Here is a 25,928-nt window from a genome sequence, read left to right on the forward strand (position 1 = left end):
GTCTCTACTAAAAATACAAAAATCAGCCAGGCGTAGTGATGCACGCCGGTAATTCCAGTTACTTGGGAGGCTGAGACAGGAGAATCACTGGAACCCAGGAGGTGTAGGTTGCAGTGAGCTGAGATCACACCAGTGTACTCCAGCCTGAGCGACAGAGCGAGACTTCGTCTCAAAAAAAAAAAAAAAAAGAAAAGCAAAGCAAAGCCATCTTGGCAGCCTTGTGTTGCAGAACTTTTCCTTAGTTCAGCTAAAGATGGGGTCCTCGTCCATCCCATGGCCAGGAAAACTGAGGCTTGCAGATGGTCTGAAGGGTGAGTAAAGCAGGGTTTTATTAGGTAAAAAAGAAGAAAAGGGGGAAGCAGGGACTAATAAGCAGGGACCACTATGTTTGATTCAATAAAGTAATTCTGAACCAAAAGCTAAACACTTAAAAGCGAAAGTTGGCCGGGTGCAGTGACTCACGCCTGTAATCCCAGCGCCTTGGGAGGCCGAGGCGGGCAGATCACTTGAGGTCAGGAGTTCAAGACCAGCCTGGCCAACATGGCGAAACCCTATCTCTACTAAAAATACAAAAGTTAGCCGGGTGTGGTGGCTAATGCCTGTAATCTCAGCTACTTGGGAAGCTGAGGCAGGAGAATCTCTTGAACCTGGGAGGCAGAGGTTGCAGTGAGCTGAGATCATGCCATTGCACTCCAGCCTGGGTGACAAGAAGTGAAACTTCATCTCAAAAAAAAAAAAAAAAAAAAAAAGAAAGCCGAAGTTACTTTATAAAGCAGCTTACTCAGTAAAAGAAGAAAAGAGATTACTCTGGCCGTAGTCCCTAAAGCCCTGCAAAACCTGGCATTTCTGCACAGGCATGGGAACCCTGGGAAACTCAGACCTGTTTGGCAATTTACAGACCCAGGAACAGAGCCTAGCGCATTGGCTCACGCCTGTAATCCCAGCAGTAGGAGGCTGAGGCGGGCCGATCACTTGAGGCCAGGAGTTGGAGACCAGCCTGGCCAACATGGCAAAACCCCCTCTCTACTAAAAATACAAAAAAAGTTAGCTGGGCATGGTGGCTGACGCCTATAATCCCAGCTACTTGGAAGGCTGAGGCACGAGAATTGCTTGAACCCTGGAGGTAGAGGTTGCAGTGGGCTGAGACACTGCATTCCAGCGTAGGCAACAGAGCGAAACTCTATCAAAAGCAAAACAAAACAAAAGGCCAGGCGCAGTGGCTAACACATGTAATCCCAGCACTTTGGGAGGCCAAGGCAGGCAGATCACTTGAGGTCAGGAGTTCAAGACCAGCCTAGCCAACATGGAGAAAACCCGTCTCTACTAATAATACAAAAATTAGCCATGTCTGATGGCAGGCACCTGTAACCCCAGCTACTCAGGAGGCTGAGGTACGAGAATCACTTGAACCTGGGAGGGGGATGTTGCAGTGAGCCAAGATCAGGTGACTGCACTCCAGCCTGGGCAACAGAGGGAAACTGTCTCAAAAACAAAACAAACCAACAAAAACACAAGAACAAGAGACAGGAAAAGCCACTTCATTTGAGAGCCTTTAAAGTCATTAATGTTAGCTACTTCTGTGTCAACACAGAGGAATTACACACCAAGGTGGTCTAAGATGTTAAGAGTTCATTTAAACATGAGACTACTTCTTTTGGAATCTGTAAGTGCTAACTTTGAGAAATTAATGACTATTGCTTACCTGTTTGCATTTTATTTAAGGATGTTCTGGAAGGGCATTATCACATTTTCCCATCAGAGCTTGTGCAAAGGGGAAGCATTAGTGCCACACCTCCATCACTAAAGGAGAGGCCTTGCTTTTGAAGGCGGGGCCAGAGATTCTGCAAGTAGCTCACAGCATGGCTTAAGGCTCTGCGTGAAGGCTCAAGTTAGCCGATTTTGACACATATGCAAATGATTCTTTGCTAATCAAGCAACAACCGGAGTCATTAGCGCCTTTACAGCCCTTGGGATTGTGAGGACAAGTCGGTCAGGAGACAGGTGGCCTCACTAGCCCCATCTTGGATCTGTTGAGAGTTGCAGATCAGTAAAAACTTGGGAGCAACCCCGATGACTCATCTCTGAGTTGTCTCAACAGTGTGTGCCGGGAACTGGTAGAACAAATGGAATCTTTCAAAGGCCCAGGTCTCAAGAAGCTCACAGCCCAGACACGTAAGCATTACGCACAATTCCATTACCCCTGCAAGGCAAGCAGCCCACGCCAGCAACAGAGGCCAGCCAGCCACAGGCTTCGCTCAGGGAGCTTTGGTTTCGTCTACAGATCCTGCTTTATTGTAACATGAGCACTGATGAAAAGTTGGTAGGACTGAGAAGGTTAAAATTATCTGCCCTGCCCTGATTAGGATAACAGACACACGTGAAGGCATCTACAAAATTAGCAAGAAAGCGTCTCTCCCAATGACACAGCTGTAAAGTATTGTCTTCTTTGACCACTGCTCTCTTACTGAAAGCCTTTGTTCTCTGAATTCACAGAGTATCAGAAACTTTGCTGTTTGAAATTCTATCAGTAAGAATTAAATATTCCACTCTTGGCCAGGTGACTCTAAGTCGCCTTAATACACAGAAGCAGACTTAATTGACAACCCACGTCCAAGGTTTCCGAATGGGGATCTGTGAACACAGCATTCCTCATCTAAACTTTGCAGTTTCCAAGGAAACAACATTCTAAGGGCATTTTGCAGTTCAGGCCTGACATTGATTCTTTTACACAAGCCCTGTTTTGCTTTGAGCTTTCAAAACACTGCTTCATTTAAAGTTTATCTCCACCCTTCCCCCAAATCCTACATAAACTGTCCTTTGGGGGCAGGCGTGGTGAGTCACGCCTGTAATCCCAGCACTTTGAAGGCTGAGGCGGGCGGATCACTTGAGGTCAGGAGTTCCAGACCAGCCTGGACAACATGGTGAAACCCCGTCTCTACTAAAAATACAAAAACTAGCGAGGCGTGGTGGCAGGCGTCTGTTATCCCAGCTACTCGGGAGGCTGTGGCAGGAGAATCACTTGAACCTGGGAAGCGGAGGTTGCAGTGAGCCGAGATCGTGCCACTCTAACCTGGACAAGAGTAAAACTCCCTCTCAAAACACACACACACACACACACACACACACACACACACACACACACACACACACACACACACACACACAGAAAAACAAACAAAAAACTGTCCTTTGGTCCTCTGGTGTACGGTCTACCTGATTGCAACGGGTTAATAAACCTGACTTTCTCAGATTCCAAGTCTGTCCCTGAATGGGCTAGGACTGCATCGCAATCTATGAGAACCCTGCTGGTCTCAAAAAGGCTACTTAACAATCTGTTTAGTATAGTATTTGGGATATGACTACACATACGTTGCAGGGAAAAACATCTAGCAAATTTATGCCTGAGATTCAGTTTCTTAATAAGTATAGTCATTTGTTAGCTTAAAATCTAATTCTGTCCTTGAATTACAATTATTAAAATGTGAAAATAGCATTTTAAGAGCCTTAAAGTCCGCTTTAAAAGAAAAGTAAGCTATGGGACCGGGCATGGTGCCTCACACCTGTAATCCCAGCAGTTTGGGAAGCCAAGGTGGGAGGATTGCTTGAGCCCAGGAATTTGAGACCAGCCTGGGCAACATAGTGAACCCTTGTCTCTAAAAAAAAAAATTGTTTTTTAATTAACAAGGCGTGGTGGGGCACACCTATAGTCCCAGCTACTTGGGAAGCTGAGGGGGAGGATTGCTTGAGCCTGGGAGGTAGAGGCTTCAGTGAGCCATGACTGCACCACTGCACTCCAGCCTGCTCAACAGAGCAAGACTCTGTCTTGAAAATATATACATGGAAAATTTGCATTCAGAAAACAAAATTTCTCAGAGTTTGGTCAAAGAAAGTTAGCCTCACAGGGCTGAATTCCTGGCCAATTCCTACTAATCCTGTAAGACTTGGCTCAAACATTCTCTCTTCTTGAAAGCTGTCCCTAACCCTTCTCTTCTCTACTCGGGTGGCACCTGGTGTTATATTTGTGCCATGGCACACGCCAACCACAATATTGGGGTTGTTGGTTTACCTGTTTCCCCTGTTCGTCTCAACTCATTGAGAGCAGAGCCCCTGTCACTGATCTGTAAATTGCACCTGGCACACAGGAGGAACTCAATTCATTATGAACAGATGAAGCTGTGAATGGAGGGGAGGTTGGGTGCAAGAAAACCAGTTGGAAGACGGTCGTAATGGTCCACAAAGGATGAAAATAACCTGGACTCGGTGTTTGACTAGATGAAAAAGTAGATGAGTATGGAACATTATATTTTATTCTATTTTTATTATTTTTTGAGATGGAGTTTTGCTCTTGTTGCCCAGGCTGGAGTGCAGTGGCGCGATCTCAGCTCACTGCAACCTCTGCCTCCCGGGTTCAAGTGATTCTCCTGCCTCAGCCTCCTCAGTAGCTGAGATTAGAGGCACCTGCCACCACCCCAATTTTTTTTTTTCTTTTTTTTTTTTGAGATAGAGTCTGACTCTGTCGCCCAGGCTGGAGTGCAGTGCAGCAGGCTGGTCTTGAACTCCTGACCACAGGTGATCCCCCCACCTCGGCCTCCCAAAGTGCTGGGATTACAGGCATGAGCCACCGCGTCTGGCCTAATTTTTGTATTTTTAGTAGAGACGGGGTTTTGCCATGCTGGCCAGGCTGGTCTTGAATTCCTGACCTCAGGTGATCTGCCTGCCTTGGCCTCCCAAAGTGCTGGGATTACAGGTGTGAGCTACCATGCCCGGCCTTGGAACCCTTTAAAGGAAGAAGAGGCTGAGTGTGGTGGCTCACGCCTGTAATCCCAACTGGGAGGCCGAGGCTGGAGGATCACTTGAAGTCAAGAGTTCAAGATCAGCCTGGCCAATATGGTGAAGCCCTGTCTCCACTAAAAATACATAAATTACCCAGGAATGCTGGCGGACGCCTGTAACCCCAGCTAGTTGGGAGGCTGTGGCTAGAGAATCACTTGAACCTGGGAGGCAGAGGTTGCAGTGAGCCAAGATCGCGCCACTGCACTCCAGCCTGGGTGACAGAGGGAAACTGTGTCTCAAAAATAGGTAAGTAAATAAATAAAGGATTAAAGGAATAAATAAAATAAATAAAGACGATGATTCAGTGAAAACAAGAAACAAAGAATAGAGAATCAAATAAATTAAAAAATTTTTAAACCTACACAGATAGGGAGTGGATACTACAACTGGAATAGAGGAATCCTAGAGTAGCTAGTTCATTCATTTGAGATAAGATTTTGCGAGATCCTTGGAAAATCTATTATGCTTTTGGATATTCAAAATTAAAGTCAAGGCTCAAAATAGACTTGGGAGTCATTAACATTGAGGCTGGAACTTTTTAAAAAAGTGGATGAACTCTCTGAAGAAGAGACTGCGTGTTGAGTACAAGGCTGAAACACTGAAACTTGGAAAATGCAAAAGTCTAAAGGAAAAGAGGAGGGAGGAAGAGGCAACAAAGATGAGTGTGTTCATGGAGAAACAGGGAAGTGCAATAACCCAGACACCAATGGAGAAGCGCTGCCTGCAGGGGAGGAGGGGAAAACCCAAGAGAATCACCTGAAAAACTATTCAAACTCAAAGTTCAGCAAGGTGCGAAGTTGAAAAGTACAGCAACCATTTACAACAATTGATGGCTTTCCTCCAACTATAGCCTGTTACAAAATATAATGGACAGGCCAGGCGCGGTGGCTCACACCTGCAATCCCAGCACTTTGGGAGGCCGAGGCAGGTGGATTACCTGAGGTCAGGAGTTCAAGACCAGCCTGACCAACAAAGTGAAACCCCGTCTCTACTAAAAATACAAAAATTAGCCGGGCGTGGTGGCAGGCTCCTGTAGTCCCAGGTACTCGGGAGGCTGAGACAGGAGAATTGCTTGAACCCGGGAGGCGGAGGTTTCAGTGAGCCGAGATCACACCATTGCACTCCAGCCTGGGCAACAGGCGAGACTCTGTCTCAAAAAAAAAAAAGAAAGAAAGAAAATATAATGGACAAAAGATCCCATTTGTAATGGCAAAAGCCAAAAGATAATAATGACAGATAAACTATAAAAATGTGTGGTACTTTTGAAAATATAATGGAAAAATTCTATTTTAAATAGTAAAAAAGAATGAGAGAGAGAGAGAGAAAGAAAAGAAAGAAAGAAAAAGAAAGAGAAAGAGAGAGAGAAAGAAAGAAAAGGAAGGAAAGGAAGGAAGAAAGAATCCAGTCTGACTAATATGGCAAGACTCAGTCTCTACAAAAAAAAATTTTAATTAGCTGGGTATGGTGCTGCACGACTGTGGTTCCAGGTACCCAGGAGGCTGAGTGAAAGGATTGCTTGATCCCAGGAGGTTGAGGCTGCAGTGAGCCACGATTATGCCACTGCCCTCCAGCCTGGGCAACAGAGCAAGACCCTGTCTTAAAAAAAAAAAAAAAAAAAAGGCTGGGCGCGGTAGATCACACCTGTAATGCCAACACTTTGGGAGGCCAAGGCGGGCATATCACCTGAGGTCAGGAATTCAAGATCAGCCTGGACAACATGGTGAAACCCCGTCTCTACTAAAAATACAAAAATTAGCCAGACATGGTAGTGCACACCTGTAATCCCAGCTACTCAGGAGGCTGAGGCAGGAGAATCGCTTGAATCTGGGAGGCAGAGGTTGTAATGAGCTGAGATCACGCCATTGCACCACAGCCTGGGTGACAAGAGCAAAACTCTGTTAAAAAAAACAAAAAACAAAAAAAACCCACCAAAAATAAAAAAGAAAATGTCAAACACCTAGGAATAAACTTGTATGGTACTTTTATGAATGTACTACAAAAACCGAAAGACATAGATTTGAATAATGAAAGAACATAGCAGATGGAAAACATGATATTATGAAGATATCAGTGCTCTCCACATTTACACATTTAATGCAGTTTCAAGCCAAAATAAATTCCAAGTGGACCAAGGAGATATACGAAAAACAAAAACAGATAAAAGAAGTATAAAAGAAAAAAATGGCAAGGAAAAATTTTCTAGGCATAATCCCAAAAGTAGGACCATTAAGAAAATGATAGACAGATAAGATTCTGGACAAACCTGATTCCTAGAGCCCAAGGCCTAGAGCTCAGAGCTTTGCAATATCCTCCTCAGTCCATGAATTTGTGATAAGGACATTGCAATTTTTCCTTCCACGATATTTCTGCCCCGTACGATGAATATTAGCTCAAGATATTTCTATGCCCTTTATAGATGAGTCATCTGTAAGTATTCATCAAAGATATTCACATTCTCACTGTGGGTGAATCCACACTGTAGAACCTCAGATTCTACAACAACTCTCAAAGCCTTATGATGTAGTAAGCCCTCAGCTTTGGCGGAGAAATAGGATCAAGTGCAAAGATCATGCCATTCATATCTGGCACCAACAAGCCAAAAGCCAAAATTCCACACCATGAGTGTGCTTGGGACTGGGGTTGCTCTGGCCCTAGAAGTAGGTGAAACACACCCCACTTAACTAAAAGCAGTGACCAAAAGCTGGGAGGTGATAGGAGCAATTATCTGTATTAAGGTGAATATGAAAATGTTCTCCAGCTTACTTCTTTGACATGCTTTTTTAGAAAATTGTGCTCTACATTGGTTCTCAAACTTTAGCATACATCAGAATCACTGAAGGACTTGTTAAAAAGACTACTGGGGTCCACCCTAAATCACTCTGAATTTCTGAAACAGTTGGCCTGGATCTGAACCAAGTCTGCATTTCTGACAAATTCCCAGCTGGTGCTGATTCTGCTGGTCTGGGGACCACACTTTAAGAACCAGTGCACTACAATCGTGATATTGGGTGTGGACCTGAAAGAAAGGCAAAAAGGAAGCTCTTGATTCTGTTTGCTTTTGACAAAGAAGTCCTTGGAGAGAAGCATCTGGAGACTGAGACTACCCAGAGGGGTCAGACAGTCTTCCAGGGGCCATGCAACGGAATTCCTTTCTTGTAAATATCCCTCCCTAAACCTTAGTAAAGTTACTAAATTCAGAACATGCTTAGTTTGAGTTTTTGTGTGTGTGTGTGTGTGTGTGTGTGTGTGTGTGTTTAAAACTGCTGCATAGGGTCAAACCAACAATAAAAAAAACAAGAAGAGAAAATAGAACCATGGGGTAGCAATGTCAGGAATTCACTGAGCAGGGGAACGAGTTTTAACTGTACAAAGTAGGATACAGGAGAAATTTACTAAAATCTCTAAGGGCAGGAAGATTAGTGAATGTTCCAGTCTCCCGATGCTTTACCTTAATTTGCATATATCTTTTCTGAGCATTGAGTCGCCAACATATTTATCCCCAATATTAATTCTTAATTCGTTCTGATTCTGAACACTATACCCAGATGGGCGTGGTGGTTCACACCTGTAATCCCAACACTTTTGGAGGCTGGGGCAGATGGATCATCTGAGGTCAAGAGTTGGAGACCATCCCGGCCAACATGGTGAAACCCGATCTCTCCTAAAACTACAAAAACAAAATTAGCCAGGAATGGTGGCGCATGCATGTAAATCCCAGCTACTCAGGAGGCTGAGGCAGGGGAATCACTTAAACCCAGGAGGTGGAGGTTGCAGTGAGCCAAGATCACGCCATTACACTCCAGTGTGGGTGACGAGCAAAAACTCTATCTCAAAAAATAAATAAATAAACACTATACCTAAAAATTCATAATTTGTAAAGGAATGTACGTGCAGAAGATTGCTCTCAAACTTAAAATAATTAAAACTCTCCTGTATTTAAAATACCATTCTTAATTTATCTGTTTCATACATTTTTTAAAAATTTGGGGGTTTTTTTGTTTTGTTTTTTGTTTTCTGTTTTTTTGTGTGTGGAGTTTTGCTCTTGCTGCCCAGGCTGGAGTGAAATGGCGCAATCTTGGCTCACCGCAACCTTCGCCTCCCGGGCTCAAGTGATTCTCCTGCCTCAGCCTCCCGGGTAGCTGGGATTACAGGCATGAGCCACCATGCCCGGCTAATTTTGTATTTTTAGTAGAGACTGGGTTTCTCCATGTTGGTCAGGCTGGTCTTGAACTGACCTCAGGTGATCCGCCCGCCTCGGCCTCCCAGAATGTTGGGATTACAGGAGTGAGCCACTGAGCATGGCCGGGTTTTTTTGTTTGTTTTGTTTTGTTTTGTTTTTCTGTTTTTTTTTTGTTTTTTTGAGATGGAGTTTCGCTCTGGTTGCCCAGGCTGGGGTGCAATGGTGCAATCTTGGCTTACTGCAACCTCCTCCTACCGGGTTCAAGCAATTCTCCTGCCTCAGCCTCCCGAGTAGCTGGGATTACAGGCATACACCAGCACGCCCAGCTAATTTTTTGTATTTAGTAGAGACAGGGGTTTCACCATGTTGGTCAGGCTGGTCTCGAACTCCTGACCTTAAGTGATCTGCCCACCTCAGCTTCCCAAAGTGCTGGGATTACAGGTGTGAGCCACCGCACCTGGCCTGTTTCGTACATTTGATATTCTGTAGAGATTTCACAAGGCAGCATATGTCTCTGAAACCCCTTCATGATGATTATAAACTGTGCCCTCTTTAAAGACAGAGCTGGCAGGGCGCGGTGGCTCACGCCTGTAATCCCAGCACTTTGGGAGACTGAGGCAGGTGGATCACAAGGTCAGGAGATTAAGACCATCCTGGCGGCTGGGCACAGTGGCTGAAGCCTGTAATCCCAGCACTTTGGGAGGCCGAGGCGGGCGGATCACAAGGTCAGGAGATCGAGACCATCCTGGCTAACACGGTGAAACCCCGTCTCTACTATAAATAAAAAAAAAGAAAAATTAGCCGGGCGTGGTGGCGGGCGCCTGTAGTCCCAGCTACCCGGGAGGCTGAGGCAGGAGAATGGCGTGAACCCAGGAGACAGAGCTTGCAGTGAGCCGAGATCGTGCCACTGCACTCCAGCCTGGGCCACAGAGTGAGACTCTGTCTCAAAAAACAAAAAACAAAAAAGACATAGAGCCAACAGATCTACTGCTTGATCCCCTTTGTATTAGACTAAAGTAAAATCCTGTCAAGGACTATTTCTGCCCTATGGAACTGAAAAATGACTTTGTTAAATTTCAACCCATTTAAAAAAACAAAACAGGGCTGGGCATGGTGGCTCACACCTGTAATCCTAGCACTTTGGGAGGCTGAGGCAGGTGGATCACCTGAGGTCAGGAGTTTGATACCAGCCTGGCCAGCATGTTGAAACCCCATCTCTGCTAAAATACAAAAGTTAGCCGGGGGTGGTGGCGTGGTAATCCCAGCTACTTGGGAGGCTGAGGCAAGAGAACTGCTTGAACCTGGGAGGTGGAGGTTGCAGTGAGCGTAGATCCCGCCATTGCACTCCAGCCTGGGCGACAAGAGTGAAACTCCATCTCAACAACAAAAAAAAAAACAACAAAGGCCGGGCACAGTGGCTCATGTCTATAATCCCAGCACTTTGGGGCCAAGGTGGGCAGATCACAAGGTCAGGAGTTCAAGACAAGCCTGGCCAACTGGGTTTCACCGTATTAGCCAGGATGGTCTCTATCTCCTGACCTCGTGATCTGCCCGCCTCAGCCTCCCAAAGTGCTGGGATTACAGGCGTGAGCCACCGTGCCCAGCCCAGGTGATTTTTTATCTGTGTTTGTATTATATAGAGATAGGGTCTCCCTGTTGCCCAGGCTGGCCTCAAACTCCTGGGCTCAAGGGATCCTCCTGCCTCAGCCTCCCAAAGTGCTACGATTATAGACATGAGCCACTGTGCTGGTCCAAAGTGATGTTTATGGGTAAAACCACTGAGAACTTTCCAGTAGAAGTGGGATGAGGGTGCGATGGAGGAGTGGTTGTTGGTTGGGGGGGACCTGGAAAGGAAGTAAGGCTTGCAATGACAGTAATACAAAAGATCTTGCAACGTATGATATGGCAAACACAGATTACAAGTAATAGACTGGTAGTGCTATTCTGCAGTGTATTACCTGGCTATAAATGGAAACATTTAAAGAATGTATAAAAAATAAAAATAGGCCAGGCAAGGTGGCTCATGCCTGTAATCCCAGCATTTTGGGAGGCCAAGGCAGGTGAATCACCTGAGGTCAGGAGTTGCAGACCAGCCTGGCCAAAATGGTGAAACCCCATCTCTACTAAAAATACAAAATTAGCTCAGTGAAGTAGTGCATGCCTGTAATCTCAGCTACTTGAGAGGCTGAGGCAGGAGAATCGTTTGAACCCAGGAGGCGGAGGTTGCAGTGAGCCGAGATCATGCCATTGCACTCCAGCCTGGGCCACAAGAGCAAAACTCTGTCTCAAAAAATATAGACAAATAAAAAATAAAATAAAAAAATAAAAATAGAGGCCGGGTGCCGTCACGCCTGTAATCTCAGCACTTTGGGAGGCCGAGGCAGGTGGATCACTTGGGGCCAGGAGTTCAAGACCAGCCTGGCCAACATGGTGAAACCCCATCTCTACTAAAAATACAAAAATCAGCCAGGTGTCCCAGCTACCCAGGAGGTGGAGGTTGCAGTGAGCTGAGAGCTGAGATCACGCCACTGCACTCCAGCCTGGGCGACAGATCAAGATTCTGTCAAAAAAAAAAAAAAAAAAGGGCCAGGTGCAGTGGCTCACGCCTGTAATTCCAGCACTTTGGGAGGCCGAGGCAGGCAGATCACGAGGTCAGGAGATCGGGACTATCCTGGCTAACACAGTGAAACCCCATCTCTACTAAAAATACAAAAATTAGCCGGATGTGATGGCATGTGCCTGTAGTACCAGCTGTTCGGGAGGCTGAGGCAGGAGAATCACTTGAACCCGGGAGGCAGAGGTTGCAGTGAGCCGAGATCATGCCACTGCATTCCAGCCTGGCAACAGAGCGAGACTCCATCTCCAAAAAAAAATTAATTAAATAAAATAAAAAATAAAAATGAAAAAATAAAGTATATATATTGCTTTCAATCAAATAGAAATCAGTATATTATAAAAATTATGAAGTACAATAGCTATTTTTTTTTTTTTCTGAGACAGAGACTCGCTCTGTCGTCCAGGCTGGAGTGCAGTGATGCAATCTCAGCTCACTGCAAGCTCTGCCTCCTGGATTCAAGCAATTCTCCTGCCTCAGCCTCCCAAGTAGCTGGGATTACAGGCACGTGCCACCAAGCCCGGCTAATTTTTGTATATTTAGCAGAGACGGGGTTTCACCATGTTGGCCAGGCTGGTCTCGAACTCCTGACCTCAGGTGATCCGCCCACTTCGGCCTCCCAAAGTGCTGGGATTACAGGCATGAGCCACCATGCCTGGCCTAAGTACAATAGGTATAAGACATTGGAGATTCCTTAGAAACTATCAGTTTTCTGACCCTACCTCATTCATACAAACACTCCATAACTGGTTCCAGCTCTCTTTACACATAGCTTGTAGAAAACATAGAAGGGTAGGAGGTGAGGAAAGCATCTTTTCTCTTATGGAATATGCAGAGGTCCCCCTCAAGCTTTGTTGACACCTGATCTCTGTAGGAGACTACTGCTCTTTTCTAGTATTTTCATTTTATAGATGAGAAAACTGGGCCTCAAAGGAACAGACTTGTCCAAGATTAGCATAGCAGAGCCTGAGTTAAAACACATTTTCTGGCTGGGCGTGGTGGCTCATGCCTATAATCCCAGCATCCCGCCGAGGCGGGAGGATCACCTGAGGTTGGGAGAAACAGCCCAAATCATATCATTCTTTCATTTTTAAGAGAGGGCCTCGATCTGTTACCCAGGCTAGAATGCAGTGGCATGATCAAAGCTCAATTCAGCCTTGGTCTCCCAAGCTCGTGATCCTCCCACCTCAGCCTCCCAAGTAGCTGAGACTATAGGCACACACCACCACGTTCAGCTAATTTTTAATTTTTTTTTTTTTTTTTTTGTAGAGACAGGGCCTTGCTGTGTTGCCCAGGCTGGTCTTGAACTCCTGGGCTCAAGTGATCCTCCCTCCTCAGCCTCCCAAAGTGCTGGAATTATAGTCATGAGCCACTGCATTCAGCCATATCATTCTTTTAAAGACTGAAAATACACAGATGCCTACAATGCAATTTCCCCTCAAGCTGCCACTGATGGTTTTTATATTAATACCCCAAAAAATTATATCTTGGTTGTTTGCAACAGAAGTAATAAATAGTAGGCACAAGAGGTGGCAGCAGAATTATTTTTCTCTTTTTTTCTTTTTTTGAGACAGGGTCTTGCTCTGTCACCCAGGCGGGAGTGGAGTGGCAAGATCTCGGCTCACTGCAACCTCCGCCTCCCAGGTTCAAGTGATTCTCCTGCCTCAGCTTCCTAAGTAGCTAGGATTACAGGCGCCCACCACCAGACCTGGCTAATTTTTGTATATTTAGTAGAAATGGGGTTTCACCATGTTAGCCAGGCTGCCCTGGAACTCCTGACCTCAAGTGATCAGCCCAGCTAGGTCTCCCAAAGTGCTGGAATTACAGGGGTGAGCCACCACGCCCGGCCAGAATTTTTAAGTCTAGTCAGAAAGGGAGGTTGCTTTCCCTCACCATAAATTTATGTTTTAAAACGTGCATTCATTAAGTTTAGAATACTGGTAAGTGTACTCCTTTTCAGAAAAGGACCTTTATTACTTAAAGCATCTGACACTACCTACTCCATGCAATTGTTTGTTTCTTTGTTGTTTTGAGACAAAGTCTTAATCTCTCACCCAGGCTGGAGTACAGTGGTATGATCTCAGCTCACTGCAACCTCAGCCGCCCAGGTTCAAGGAATTCTCCTGCCTCAGCCTCCCGAGTAGCTGGAATTACAGGTGCACACCACCACGCCCAGTTGGTTTTTCTATTTTTAGTAGAGACAGACAGGGTTTCACCATGTTGGCCAGGCTGGTCTCAAACTCCTAAACTCTTGAACTCCTGATCCACCCGCCTTGACCTCCCAAAGTGCTGGGATTACAGGCAGGAACCAAGGCTACTGGCCTACTCCACGCAATTGTTAACAGTTACTAAATACTGTCATTCACCATGTGGGGTGGGGGTGAATAAAGATACATCTTAGCAAAAACAATACAGACAATTCAGGAAAGAGTTTCCAGTTTAATTACATCAAAGCTATATCCAAAATAAAAATAACACTCAGAAACAAAGATTGCTTATAATTCTAGAAGATTTTAATTCTAAAGAGCTTTAATAAAAAGCCCCAGTTTCCAAATGTTCATCAAAAACAGAATGAATATCAGTCCCATCAATAAGGGGGAAAATCAAAGAAAAGAAAAGGAGAGGGTGACAGATGTAAGAGATGAATGAAGGTTGACAACTATTCTCCTTTAAAAAGAGAAACACTGGTTCCTCAGTGTCACTTAAGGATATGAACAGGCAGGAGGAAAGTAACTGTCCATATTTGCCTTATATACAGTATTGGGTAATTAAATGCCAGTTGGGCTGTTTAGGAATGGCTTGCTAAAACATTGAAAAAATGAAAGACTTCATCCTTGTCGTAGACTGCCACTTCAGTGGAACATTCAGTGCACATGACTGGGTGATAGATTTCTTCTACATCTGTCTCTGCCTTCTCGGCAGCATCTTCCTGGTTAGACCTCATCTTCTTATGGACCCGCCTTTTCTTCCTGTTCTCTGAGGCTTTATATCTCAGAACCTCCTCTTTGTTAATAGAACAATTCATCACAAACATTGCTCTATACTGAGTTTTGTATGATTCATGCCTAAGAGAAAAATGAAATGGAAAATTGGGGTTTATGTTCTATGTTAATAGTTTATCCATTTAGATAAAATTTGAGAATACCAAAAACTTACTGAAATACGAACCAAAGAAAAGACATAGGAACAAAACAGCAAGTATAAAGAAATTTTGAACAGTTGTCTTAAGAATAATTAAAACTTGTGAACACAGCTCACTGCAGCCTTGAACTCTTAGCCTCAAGTGATCCTCCTGCCTCAGCCTCCCTGGTAGCTGGGATTACAGGCACAAGCCACTGCACCAGGCAGAAGAAACATTTTAGTATATAACAGTAGAAAGAAGAAATGTATCCTCTTTCCTTCTGCTTTTTGAAAGTAACTTTTGGCCGGCACGGTGGCTCATGCCTGTAATCCCAGCACTTTGGGAGGCCGAGGTGGGTGGATCACAAGGTCAGGAGATCAAGACCACGGTGAAACCCCGTCTTTACTAAAAAAAAAAAAAAATACAAAAAATTAGCCGGGCGCGGTGGCGGGCGCCTGTAGTCCCAGCTACTCCAGAGGCTGAGGCAGGAGAATGGCGTGAACCCGGGAGGCGGAGCTTGCAGTGAGCCGAGATTGCACCACTGCACTCCAGCCTGGGCCCCCACCATGGGAAAAAAAGGAAACCCCCCGGAAAAAAAAAAAAAAAAAAAAAAAAAAGAAAGTAACTTTTATCTCAGGGGGAAAAAAAAATTTGCTCTTCAAACTTAGACAAAAGTTGTTGGAAACTTGCCAGGTAATGTACAATAATCTTTGACTACTGTCTTTTCACATTGTGCATTGTGGCCTGAGACTCTGCCCTCTTCTCATTATAGATGGTGCCATTGTGGTCAACATTTTAGTAAAAGCTACAGGTTTAAAAGCTTGAGGAGCTTCTGACTTTATAATGTCTACTCTTAGCTATTATATATTTAATCAGTCTAACGTAGGGGTCCCCAAAGCCCGGGCCACAGACCGGTACCAGCCTGTGGCCTGTTAGGAACTGGGCAGCACAGCAGGAGGTGAGCAGTGGGCAAGCAAGCATTACCAACTGAGCTCTGCCTCCTGTCAGATCAGCGGCAGCATTAGATTCTTAGAAGTGTGAACCCTATCGTGAACTGCGCATGCAAGGGATCTAGGTTGCATGTTACTTATGAGACTCTAACTAATGCTTGATGATCCAAGGTAGAACAGTTTCATCCAGAAACCATCCCCCCACTTTGTTCACCTCATATAAGTAATATTTTCCTACTTATTTTCCCACTTAGTAAGTTTTTTTTTTTTCCCTTTAGACCTCATGCAACAAAAATATCTATCTGGCTAAAAACAGTGAGCTCAAACTGTGCACTCACTAGCTCCCAATATTAATCTTCACCTTCACTACCACCATAACCACCAGGAAGTAAGAATGTGCAAGTGGGCACTTCTCAGGGAAAAATAATCTAACCTTTCAGAAATATCTTCAAACATAAATAGTTCTAGTTTCCTGTGTACGTGCTTGCATGACTATATCTGTCTCAGATCTCTAAGAATCCCTTATCACATGTTTAGATTTTTCCCTTTCTCTGTATCTCTTGTGCATCAGAACAAATCATTTTTTCTAAATTTTTCCTTTTTTTTTTTTTTTTTTTGAGACAAGGTCTCACTCTCTTGCCCAGAGCAAGAGTGCTGGAGTGCAGTGGCATAATCATGACTTACTGCAGGCTCTACCTCATGGGTTCAAGTGATCCTCCCACTTCAGCTTCTCAATTAGCTAAGACTACAAGCATACACCACCATGCGTGGCTAATTTTTTTCTTTTTGTAGAGAGGGGGGGTCTCCCTATGTTGCCCAAGCTGGTCTCAAACTCCTGGCCTCAAGTGATCCTTCCACCTCAGCCTCCCAAAGTGCTGGGATTACAGGTGTGAGCCACCAGGCCCAGCCTAAACTGTTTTCTTAAAGAACACTCACCAGGCCAGGTGCAGTGGCTCACGCTTGTAATCCTAGCACTTTGGGAGGCCAAGGCGGGCGGATCACGAGGTCAGGAGATTGAGACCACGGTGAAACCCCGTCTCTACTAAAAATACAAAAAATTAGCCGGGCATGGTGGTGGGCGCCTGTAGTTCCAGCTATTCAGAGAGGCTGAGGCAGGAGAATGGCGTGAACCCGGGAGGCAGAGCTCGTAGTGAGCCGAGATCGTGCCACTGCACTCCAGCCTGGGTGACAGGGCGAGACTCCATCTCAAAAAAAAAAAAAAAGAACACTCACGAAGGAAGGCCGGGTGTGGTGGCTCACGCCTGTAATCCCAGCACTTTCGGAGGCTGAAGCAGGCGGATCACGAGGTCAAGAATTCAAGACCAGCCTGACCAACATGGTGAAACCTCATCGCTACTAAAAATGCAAAGATTAGCCAGGCATGGTGGCACATGCCTGTAATCCCAGCTACTCAGGAGGCTGAGGCAGGAGAATTGTTTGAACCCGGGAGGCGGAGATTGCAGTGAGCGGAGATCACGCCACTGCATTCCAGCCTGGGCGACAGAGCAAGACTCCATCTAAAAAAAAAAACAAAAAAAACACTCTAAGAAGTCTTAAATCATTTCCCCAAACTGTAAATAAAATTTTCATTAAAAAATTACTCCATTGTATTGAAACTTTGCACTAATATGGAACATAATTTTCACCAAGGCCAATTAGATCATGAAGAAACTTTTGAATATAGGCACCCTGTGTTATGGTTTAACTGGAAGACAGGCAGCTTAAGTACAAAGACCTCATCTCATAAACATAGTCTGTGTTAACTTATATGCAAAACGCTTAAGGCTCATATGTACAGTAAAAAATTGTTGCAAATCATCATAAACCTCAAGCCAGCTAATAAGAATAAACTACAACTGGTTACTCATTAGTTCCTAAAACAAATCGACCACCCGTATCATTATTTATTTTCAGTTAATTTGATTCAGAACATGTACTAAGCCAGCCACTTATAAGGCTACTAATACAAGAAAAAATCATGCCTATAATCCCAGCACTTTGGGAGGCCGAGGTGTACAGATAGCTTGACACCAGGAGTTTGAAACCAGCCTGGCCAACATGGTGAAACCTCATCTCTACTAAAAATACAAAAATTAACCGGTGTGGTGGCACATGCCTGTAGTCCCAGCTACTCGAGAAGCTGAGGCCCGGGGAGGCGGAGGTTGCAGTGAGCGGAGATGGTGCCACTGTACTCCAGCCTGGGCAACAGAGCGAGACCCTGTCTCAAAAAAAAAAAAAAAAAAAAAAAAAAGGAACCCCTAATTTACAGGCCAATCAGATAAGAGGCATGGGTAACCTGGGGACCTCCTGCTTACAGTGGCATCTGAAGTGGTGGGGGCAGTCTTGTTAAGACTGATCTCAACCTGTGGGTTCTGCACTAACTCCAGGTAGTGTCAGAATTATATTGTAGGACACTCAGTGTCCACAGAAAATTGAAGATTGCTTGATATGGGGGGAGAAGCCCCACACATTTGGTGTCAGAAGTGCTGTGAGTAGAAATATAGTTTTTCTTTTAAGGTGTTATATCATTGTAAAACACATATGCAGTTTCACCAAATCCTTATTAGCACTGGCAAGTGCTTTTTAAAAAAGCTACTAATAAAAATTTTTATCGATATATCATAGATGCACATATTTTCAGGGGGTACATGTGATAATTTAACATATTCATATAATTTGTAAAGATCAAATCAGTGTAATTGAGAGATCCATCACCTTAAACATTTATTATTATTTCTTAAGACAAAGTCTCACTCTTACCCAGGCTGGAGTACAATGGTGTGATCTCAGCTCACTGCAACCCCCGCCTCTCAGGTTCAAGCGATTCTCCTGCCTCAGCCTCCCAAGTAGCTGGAATTACAGGCGCATGCTACTACACCCAGCTAATTTTTGTATTTTTAGTAGAGACAGGGTTTCATCATGTTGGCCAGGCTGGTCTCGAACTCCTGACCTCAGGTGATCTGCCTGCCTCAGCCTCCCAAAGTTCTGGGATTACAGGCATGAGCCACCATGCCCAGCCAATATTTATCTTTTCTTTATGTCAGAAACATTTGAATTACTCTCTTCTAGCTATTTTGAAATATACAATAACTTTCTTTACAATAGATTATTTTAAACTATAATTCATCCTGCTGATCAATGGGCACTTAGGTAGATATTTTGGCTCTTATAAATAGTGCTACAATAAACATGAGAGCACAGATATTGCTTTGATATATTGATTTCCTTTCTTTTGGATATATACCCAGTAGCAGAATTGCTGGATCATATGGTAGTTCTATTTTTAGTTTTTTGAGGAACTTCCATACAGTTTTCCATAGTGGCTATACTAATTTACATTCCCACCAACAGTGTTCAAGGGTTCCCCTTTCTCCGCATCCTCACCAGCATCCCATATTCCCTGTCTTTTTGATAAAAGCCATTCTAAACAGGGTGAGATATCTCATTGTAATTTTGATCTCCATTTCCATGACTTCCATTTCCATCCATTAGTGATGTTGCACATTTTTTCATATACTTGTTGGCCATTTCTGTGTCTTCTTTTGAGAAATGCATATTCCAACGTTTTGCTCAATTTTTTTCTGAAGTTTGAGTAAAATTGGTATTAGTTCTTTGAGCCATCGGGTACTGGGCTTTTTTTTTTTTTTTTTTTTGATAAGGGACTTTTTACTATGGCTTTGATCTCATTACTCATTATTGGTTTGTTGTTTTTCTATTTCTTCATGGCTCAATCTCAGTAGGCTGTATGTGTTCAGGAGTTTATTCACTTCTAGGTTTTCTAATTTGTTGGCATATAATAGTTTGTAATGGTGTCTAATGATTTTTTGTATTTTTTTTTTTTTTGAGACGGAGTCTCACTCTGTCACCCAGGCTGGAGTGCAGTGGCAGGATCTCAGCTCACTGCAAGCTCCGTCTCCTGGGTTCATGCCATTCTTCTGCCTCAGCCTCCCTAGTAGCTGGGACTACAGGCACCTGCCACCATGCCCGGCTAATTTTTTTGTATTTTTAGTAGAGACAGGGTTTCATTGTGTTAGCCAGGATGGTCTCAATCTTCTGACCTTGTGATCCGCCCGCCTTGGCCTCCCAAAGCGCTGGGATTACAGGCGTGAGCCACTGCGCCCGGCCAATTGTATTTCTTTTCTTTTTTCTTTTTTTGAGATGGAGTTTTGCTCTTGTTGTCCAGGCTGGAGTGCAATGGCGTGATCTCAGCTCACCACAACCTCTGTCCCCCGGGTTCAAGTGATTCTCCTGCCTCAGCCTCCCAAGTAGCTGGGATTACAGGAATGCACCACCACACCTGGCTAATTTTGTATTTTTTAGTAGAGACAGGGTTTCACTGTGTTGGTCAGTTTTGTCTTGAACTCCTGACCTCAGGTAATCTGCCCACCTTGGCCTCCCAAAGTTCTGGGATTACAGGCATGAGCTACCGTGCCTAGCCTGATTCCTTGTATTTCTGTGGTCTCAGTTGTTATGCCTTCTTTTCTATTTCTAATTTATTTGGGCCTTCTCTCTTTTTTTCTGAGAGGTTTGTCGATTCTATCTTTTAAAATTATCAACTTTTAATTTCATTAATCTTCTGGCTTGTTTGTTTGGGTTTTTTGGGGTCTCAATTTCATTCATTCCTGCCTTGATCTTTATTATTTCTTTCCTTTTATTTTATTTAAGTAATTTTTTTTTTGAGACACAGTCTCGCTCTGTCGCCCAGGCTGGAGCGCAATGGTGTGATCTCGGCTCACTGCAACCTCTGTCTCTCAGGTTCAAGCGATTCTCCCGCCTCAGCCTCCTGAGTAGCTGGGATTAAAGGTGTGCGCCACCACACTTGGCTCATTTTTCTATTTTTAGTAGAGACAGGGTTTCACCAGGTTGGTCAGGCTGGTCTCAAACTCCTGACCTCATGATCGGCCTGCTTTAGCCTCCCAAAGTGCTGGGATTACAGGTGTGAGTCACCTTGCCCAGCCTCTTTCCTTCTATTAATGTTGGATTTGGTCTGTCCTTGCTTTTCTAGTTCCTTGAGGTGTATCATTAGATTATTTGGGTGAAATATTCTGTAAATGTCAGTTAGGCTTCTTTGGTCTACTGTGTAGTTTAACTCTGATGTTTCTTTATGGTTTTCTATCTGGATGATCTGTTCATTACTGAGAGTGGAGTGTTGAAGTCCCCTACTATTATTGTATTGCAATACTAATACTGTATTGTATCTCTCCCTTTAGAATTTTTTTTTTTTTTTTTTGAGATGGAGTCTCACTGTGTCACCCAGGCTGCGGTGCAATAGCACGATCTTGGCTCACTGCAACCTTCACCTCCCAGCTTCAAGTGATTCTCCCACCTCAGCCTCCTGAGAAGCTGGATTACAGGTACCCACCATCATGCCCAGCTAATTTTGGTATTTTTGTGGAGACGGGGTTTCACCATGTTGGCCAGGCTGGTCTCAATCTCCTGACCTCGTGATCCACCAACCTCAGCCTCCTGAAGTGTTGGGATTACAGGCGTGAGCCACTGCGCCCAGCCCCTTTGGATCTATTAATGTTTATATACCTGGGAGTTCCAATGTTGGCTGCATAGATATTTGTACTGTTATATAAATTCCTCTTGCTGAATTGACCCCTTTATAAAGTAAACTTCGTTTCCTTTTTACAGTCCTTGATTGTAGTCTGTCTTAAGGACAGCTATTCTTATACTGGTTTCCAGTTGCATGAAATATCTTTTCCCATTCGCGTTCAGTCCATGTGTCCTTACAAGTGAAGCAAGTTTCTTCTAGGCAGCATATAGTTGAGTCTTGTTTGTTGATCCATTCGGCCACTATCTACCTTTTAATTGGAGAAGTGAGTCCATTTACATTGTGTTACTACTGGTAAGTAAGCATTTGCTACTGATATGGCTTGGGTCTGTGTCCCTGCCCCAATCTCATGTCAAATTGTAATCTCCAACATTGGAGGTGGGACCTGGTGGGAGGTGACTAGATCTTTGGGGCAGATTTCCCCCTCATGCTGCTCGTGATAGTGAGTACTCACAAGATTTGATTGTTTAAAAGTATGTGGCACCTCCCCTCTCTCTCTTCCTCTTGCTCTGGCCATGTAAGATGTGCCTGCTTCCCCTTTGCCTTCTGCCATCATTAAAAGTTTCCTGGCCAGGCGCACTGGCTCACACCTGTAATCCCAGCACTTTGGGAGGTCAAGGCGGGTGGATCACCTGAAGTCAGGTGTTCAAGACCAGCCTGACCAATATGGTGAAATTCCACCTCTACTAAAAATACAAAAATTAGCCAGGAGTGGTGGTGTGTGCCTATAGTCCCAGCTACTTGGGAAACTGAGACAGGAGAATTGCGTGAACCTGGGAGGTGGAGGTTGCAGTGAGCCAAGGTCGTGCCACTGCACTAAAGCCTGGGTGACAAGCAAGACTCCCTCTCAAAAAAAAAAAAAAACAAGTTTCCTGAGGCCTCCCCAGCCATGCTTCCTATACAGCCTGTGGAACTGTGAGCCAATTAAATTTCTTTCTTTATAAATTATCCAGTCTCAGGTATTTCCTTATAGCAGTGCAAGAGCAGACTAATACAACTACTGGCATTTTGCTGCTTTTTTTCTGGTTGTTTTGTAACTCTTCCCTTCCTTACTGTCTTCCTTTGTGATTAAGTGATTTTCTCTGGTAGTATGTTTTAATCCATTCCTTTTTGATTTTGGTGAATCTATTATAAGTTTTTGTATTATGGTTATCATGAAATCACAAAAAAAAACTTACAGATATAACAAGGTTCTTTCTTTTCTTCTTTTTTTTTTTGAAATAGAATTTCGCCCTTGTTACCCAGGCTGAAGTGCAGTGGCGCAATCTTGGCTCACTGCAACCTCCACCTCCCTGGTTCAAGTGATTCTCCTGCCTCAGGCTGCTGAGTAAGCTTGGATTACAGGTGTCCGCCACGACTCCCAGCTAATTTTTTATATTTTTAGTAGAGATGGGGTTTCACCATGTTGGCCAGGCTGGTCTCGAACTCCTGACCACAGGTATCCACCTACCTCAGCCTCCCAAAGTGCTAGGATTACAGGCATGAGCCACCATGTCTGGCTCAGTTCTTTCTTTTCTCTCTTTATTTTTTTCTTCTTTTTCTGAGACAGAGTCTCACTCTGTCACTCAGGCTGGAGTGAAGTGGCATGATCTTGGCTCACTGCGACCTCCACCTCCTTGGTTCAAGCAATTCTCCTGCCTCAGCCTCCCCAGTAGCTGGGATTATAGGCACGTGCCACCACGCCCAGCTAATTTTTGTATTTTTAGTAGAGACAGAGTTTCACCATGTTGGCCAGGCTGGTCTTGAACTCCTGACCTCAGATGATCCGCCCACCCCAGCCTCCCAAGGTGCTAGGATTACAGGCATGAGCCACCACACCTGGCCCTTTATTTCTGAGACAGTCTCACTCTGTGCCCCAGGCTGGAATGCAGTGGTGCAATCTCAGCTCACTGCAACCTGTGCCTCCCAGGTTCAAATAATTCTCGTGCCTCAGCCTCCCAAATAGCTGGGATTATAGGCAAATGCCACCACGCTCAGCTAATTTTTTAATATTTTTAGTACAGAGGGGTTTCACCACGTTGGCCAGGCTTGTCTCAAACTCCTGGCCTCAAGTGATCCGCCCACTTTGGCCTCTCAAAGTGCTGGGATTACAGGATGAGCCACCACACCCAGCCTGGCATTTTTTTTTTCATTCCAGTCCCTCCTGATATGTATGGTTTCCACTGAGAAGTCTGTTGCCAGACGAACTGTAGCTACTTTATATGTTATTTGCTTCATTTCTCTCGCTCTTTTCAAGATCTTCTCTTTGTCTATAACCTTTGGACAGTTTTATTGTTTTATTGTTATGTGCCTGGGGGTGGTTTTATTTGAGGCAAATGTGTTTGGTGTTCTCTGGCCATAAATATCTCCTTCTCAAGTTTTGGAACATTTTCTGCTATTATTATTATAATTATTATTTTTGAGACCAAGTTTTCCTCTTGTTGCCCAGGCTGTTGTGCAATGGTGTGATCTCAGCTCACTGCAACCTCCGCCTCCTGGGTTCAAGCCATTCTCCTGCCTCATCCTCCCGAGTAGCTTGGATTACAGGCATGCACCACCATGCCCAGCTAATTTGTTTACATTTTTAGTAGAGACAGGGTTTTACCATGTTGGCCAGGCTGGTCTCGAACTGCTGACCTCAGGTGATGCACCCACCTTCGCCTCCCAGAGTGCTGGGATTACAAGTGTCAGCCACCATCCCAAGCTACTGCTATTATTTTTTTGAATAAGCTTTCTACCCCTTGCTTTTGCTCTACTCCCTCCTGAGTACCAATTCTTAGATTTAATCTTTTGAGATAATATTTTATATCTTGTAGGAGATCTTCATCCCTTTTCTTTCTCCTCTGATTGTGCATTTTCAAACAGTCTATCTTTAAGCTCACTGATTCTTTCTTTTGCTGATCCTTTCTGCTGTTGAGAGCCTCTAATGAATTTTTTAGTTCAGCAAATGTATTTCTCAGAGTTCCCAGATTTTTTTTTTTTTTTTTTTTTGAGATGGAGTCTCACTGCGTCGCACAGGCTGGAATGCAGTGGCATGATCTCGGCTCACTGCAACCTCCGCCTCCTGGGTTCAAGCGATTCTCATGCCTCAGTCTCCCAAGTAGCTGGGACTATAGGCGCGTGCCACCATGCCCAGCTTATTTTTTGTATTTTTAGTAGAGACGGGGTTTCACCGTGTTAGCCAGGATGGTCTCAATCTCCTGACCTCGTGATCGGCCCGCCTCGGTCTCCCAAAGTGCTGGGATTACAGGCGTGAGCCACTGTGCCTGGCCGAGTTCCCAGATTTCTGTTGTATTTTATTTTGTTCTTCTTTTAGAGACAGAGTATGACTCTGCCACCCATTCTGGAGTACAGTGGCACAATCATGGCTCACTGCAGCCTTGACTTCCGGGACTCAAGTGATCCTCCCACCTCAGCCTCCAAAGTAGCTGGGTCTATAAGCGTATGCCAAGACACCAACTAAGTTTTTTTCGTTTTCTGTAGAGACAGAGTCTTACTACGTTGCCCAGACTAGTCTCAAACTCCTGGCCTCAAGCCATCCTCCCGGCTTGGCCTCCCAAAGTACTGGGATTACAGGTATGAGCCACTGTGCCCATAATTTTTTTTTTAATTATTTCGATCTCTTTGTTAAATTTCTCTGATAAATTTCTGAATTGCCTGGTCTGTCTTGGAGATCACTCAGTTTTCTTAAAACTGCTATTTTGAATTCTTGGTCAGAGAGTTAACATATCACAGTATTGTGATATGTGATATGTGATATGTGATATGTGATAAGGGGTCAGTCACTGATTCCTTGTTTTGTCCATTTGAAGAGGTCATGGTTCCATTTGCTACTGTGTCTTGTGGATGTAAATGTACGTCTTTGTATTGAAGGATTAGTTATTTATTCTAGTCTTCTCTGCTTTGCTTTTTTTGGTTATTAGATATGTTCACCTAGAGATTCTTTGTAATTTGCAATTTGCATGTTGATATTTTCCTTTCTTCCCACTACGTCATTGCTTCCTTTTTGGCACTAGATGGCACTTTAAGCCTCAGTTCTAGTAAACACTGAGCATGCTGCCTGTTCCAAATGAAGCGGGGGGGGGGGGGGGGGTCCCAAAGAGGATAGGGATATCCCAGTAGGATGGGAATGCTGGCTAGGGGTTCACACTTGGGACCTGGCTTTGTCTCTGGCTATCCTTCTTTGTCTCTGGCTATCCTCAGGGATATTTTTTCCTCCAGGCACTCTCAGTGTTTCCTATGGGTTGAGGCAGGGACAGATCTCTTACCAGAGAACTCGAAAAGGTAAAGAAGCTGGTTGTACACTTCAATCTTACTTTTTCTAATGTAAAAATCATGAGCTCAGGGAATTTTTCTGCTCACTTGGTGGCAGAGAGATTGTGGAGAAGGATAAGCAGATATGGAAGAACAATTCTCTTACTGTCTGCTTTAAGTTTTTTTCACTTCTCTGTGGCCCTAGAAACTGTCTCCTCCTTATATTGAGATCTGGGATACTGGTGGTGATAGCTTCAGTGCTGTATATTTGGTTTTGGTATTCTGCAGGGGGAAGGAAAGCCAGTTTGCTTCTATGCTGCTATTTTGCACCAGAAAAGATACCTTTTTTTTTTTTTTGAGAGAGAGATGGGGATCTCACCTTTGTTTTGTTGCCCAGGCTGGAGTGCAATGGTGGTCACAGCCCACTGCAGTCTTGAATT

General features: G+C 44.4%; 1 protein-coding gene across 4 annotated transcripts in view; it reads right to left on the minus strand.

Moving 5' to 3' along the window:
* The window catches only part of EAPP (E2F associated phosphoprotein), a 70,553-nt gene that overhangs the window by 29,058 nt on the left and 15,567 nt on the right, over positions 1-25,928 (minus strand). Inside the window, exon 6 of one of the 4 annotated variants that reach the window (XM_032179989.2) lies at positions 14,016-14,692. The exons of 1 other annotated variant lie outside the window; for it this stretch is intronic. In XM_032179989.2, coding sequence (XP_032035880.1) covers positions 14,416-14,692 — 277 coding nt within the window. In that variant the 3' untranslated portion in view covers positions 14,016-14,415. Of the gene's footprint in view, positions 1-14,015; positions 14,693-19,540; positions 21,506-25,928 lie in introns of those variants that run through there. 2 more of the 4 variants (XM_032179990.2, XM_058429683.1) reach the window with 2 other exon arrangements.

This window comes from Hylobates moloch, unplaced genomic scaffold, assembly GCF_009828535.3.
Source record: "Hylobates moloch isolate HMO894 unplaced genomic scaffold, HMol_V3 SCAFFOLD_16, whole genome shotgun sequence".
NCBI classification, from domain to species: Eukaryota; Metazoa; Chordata; class Mammalia; order Primates; family Hylobatidae; genus Hylobates; species Hylobates moloch.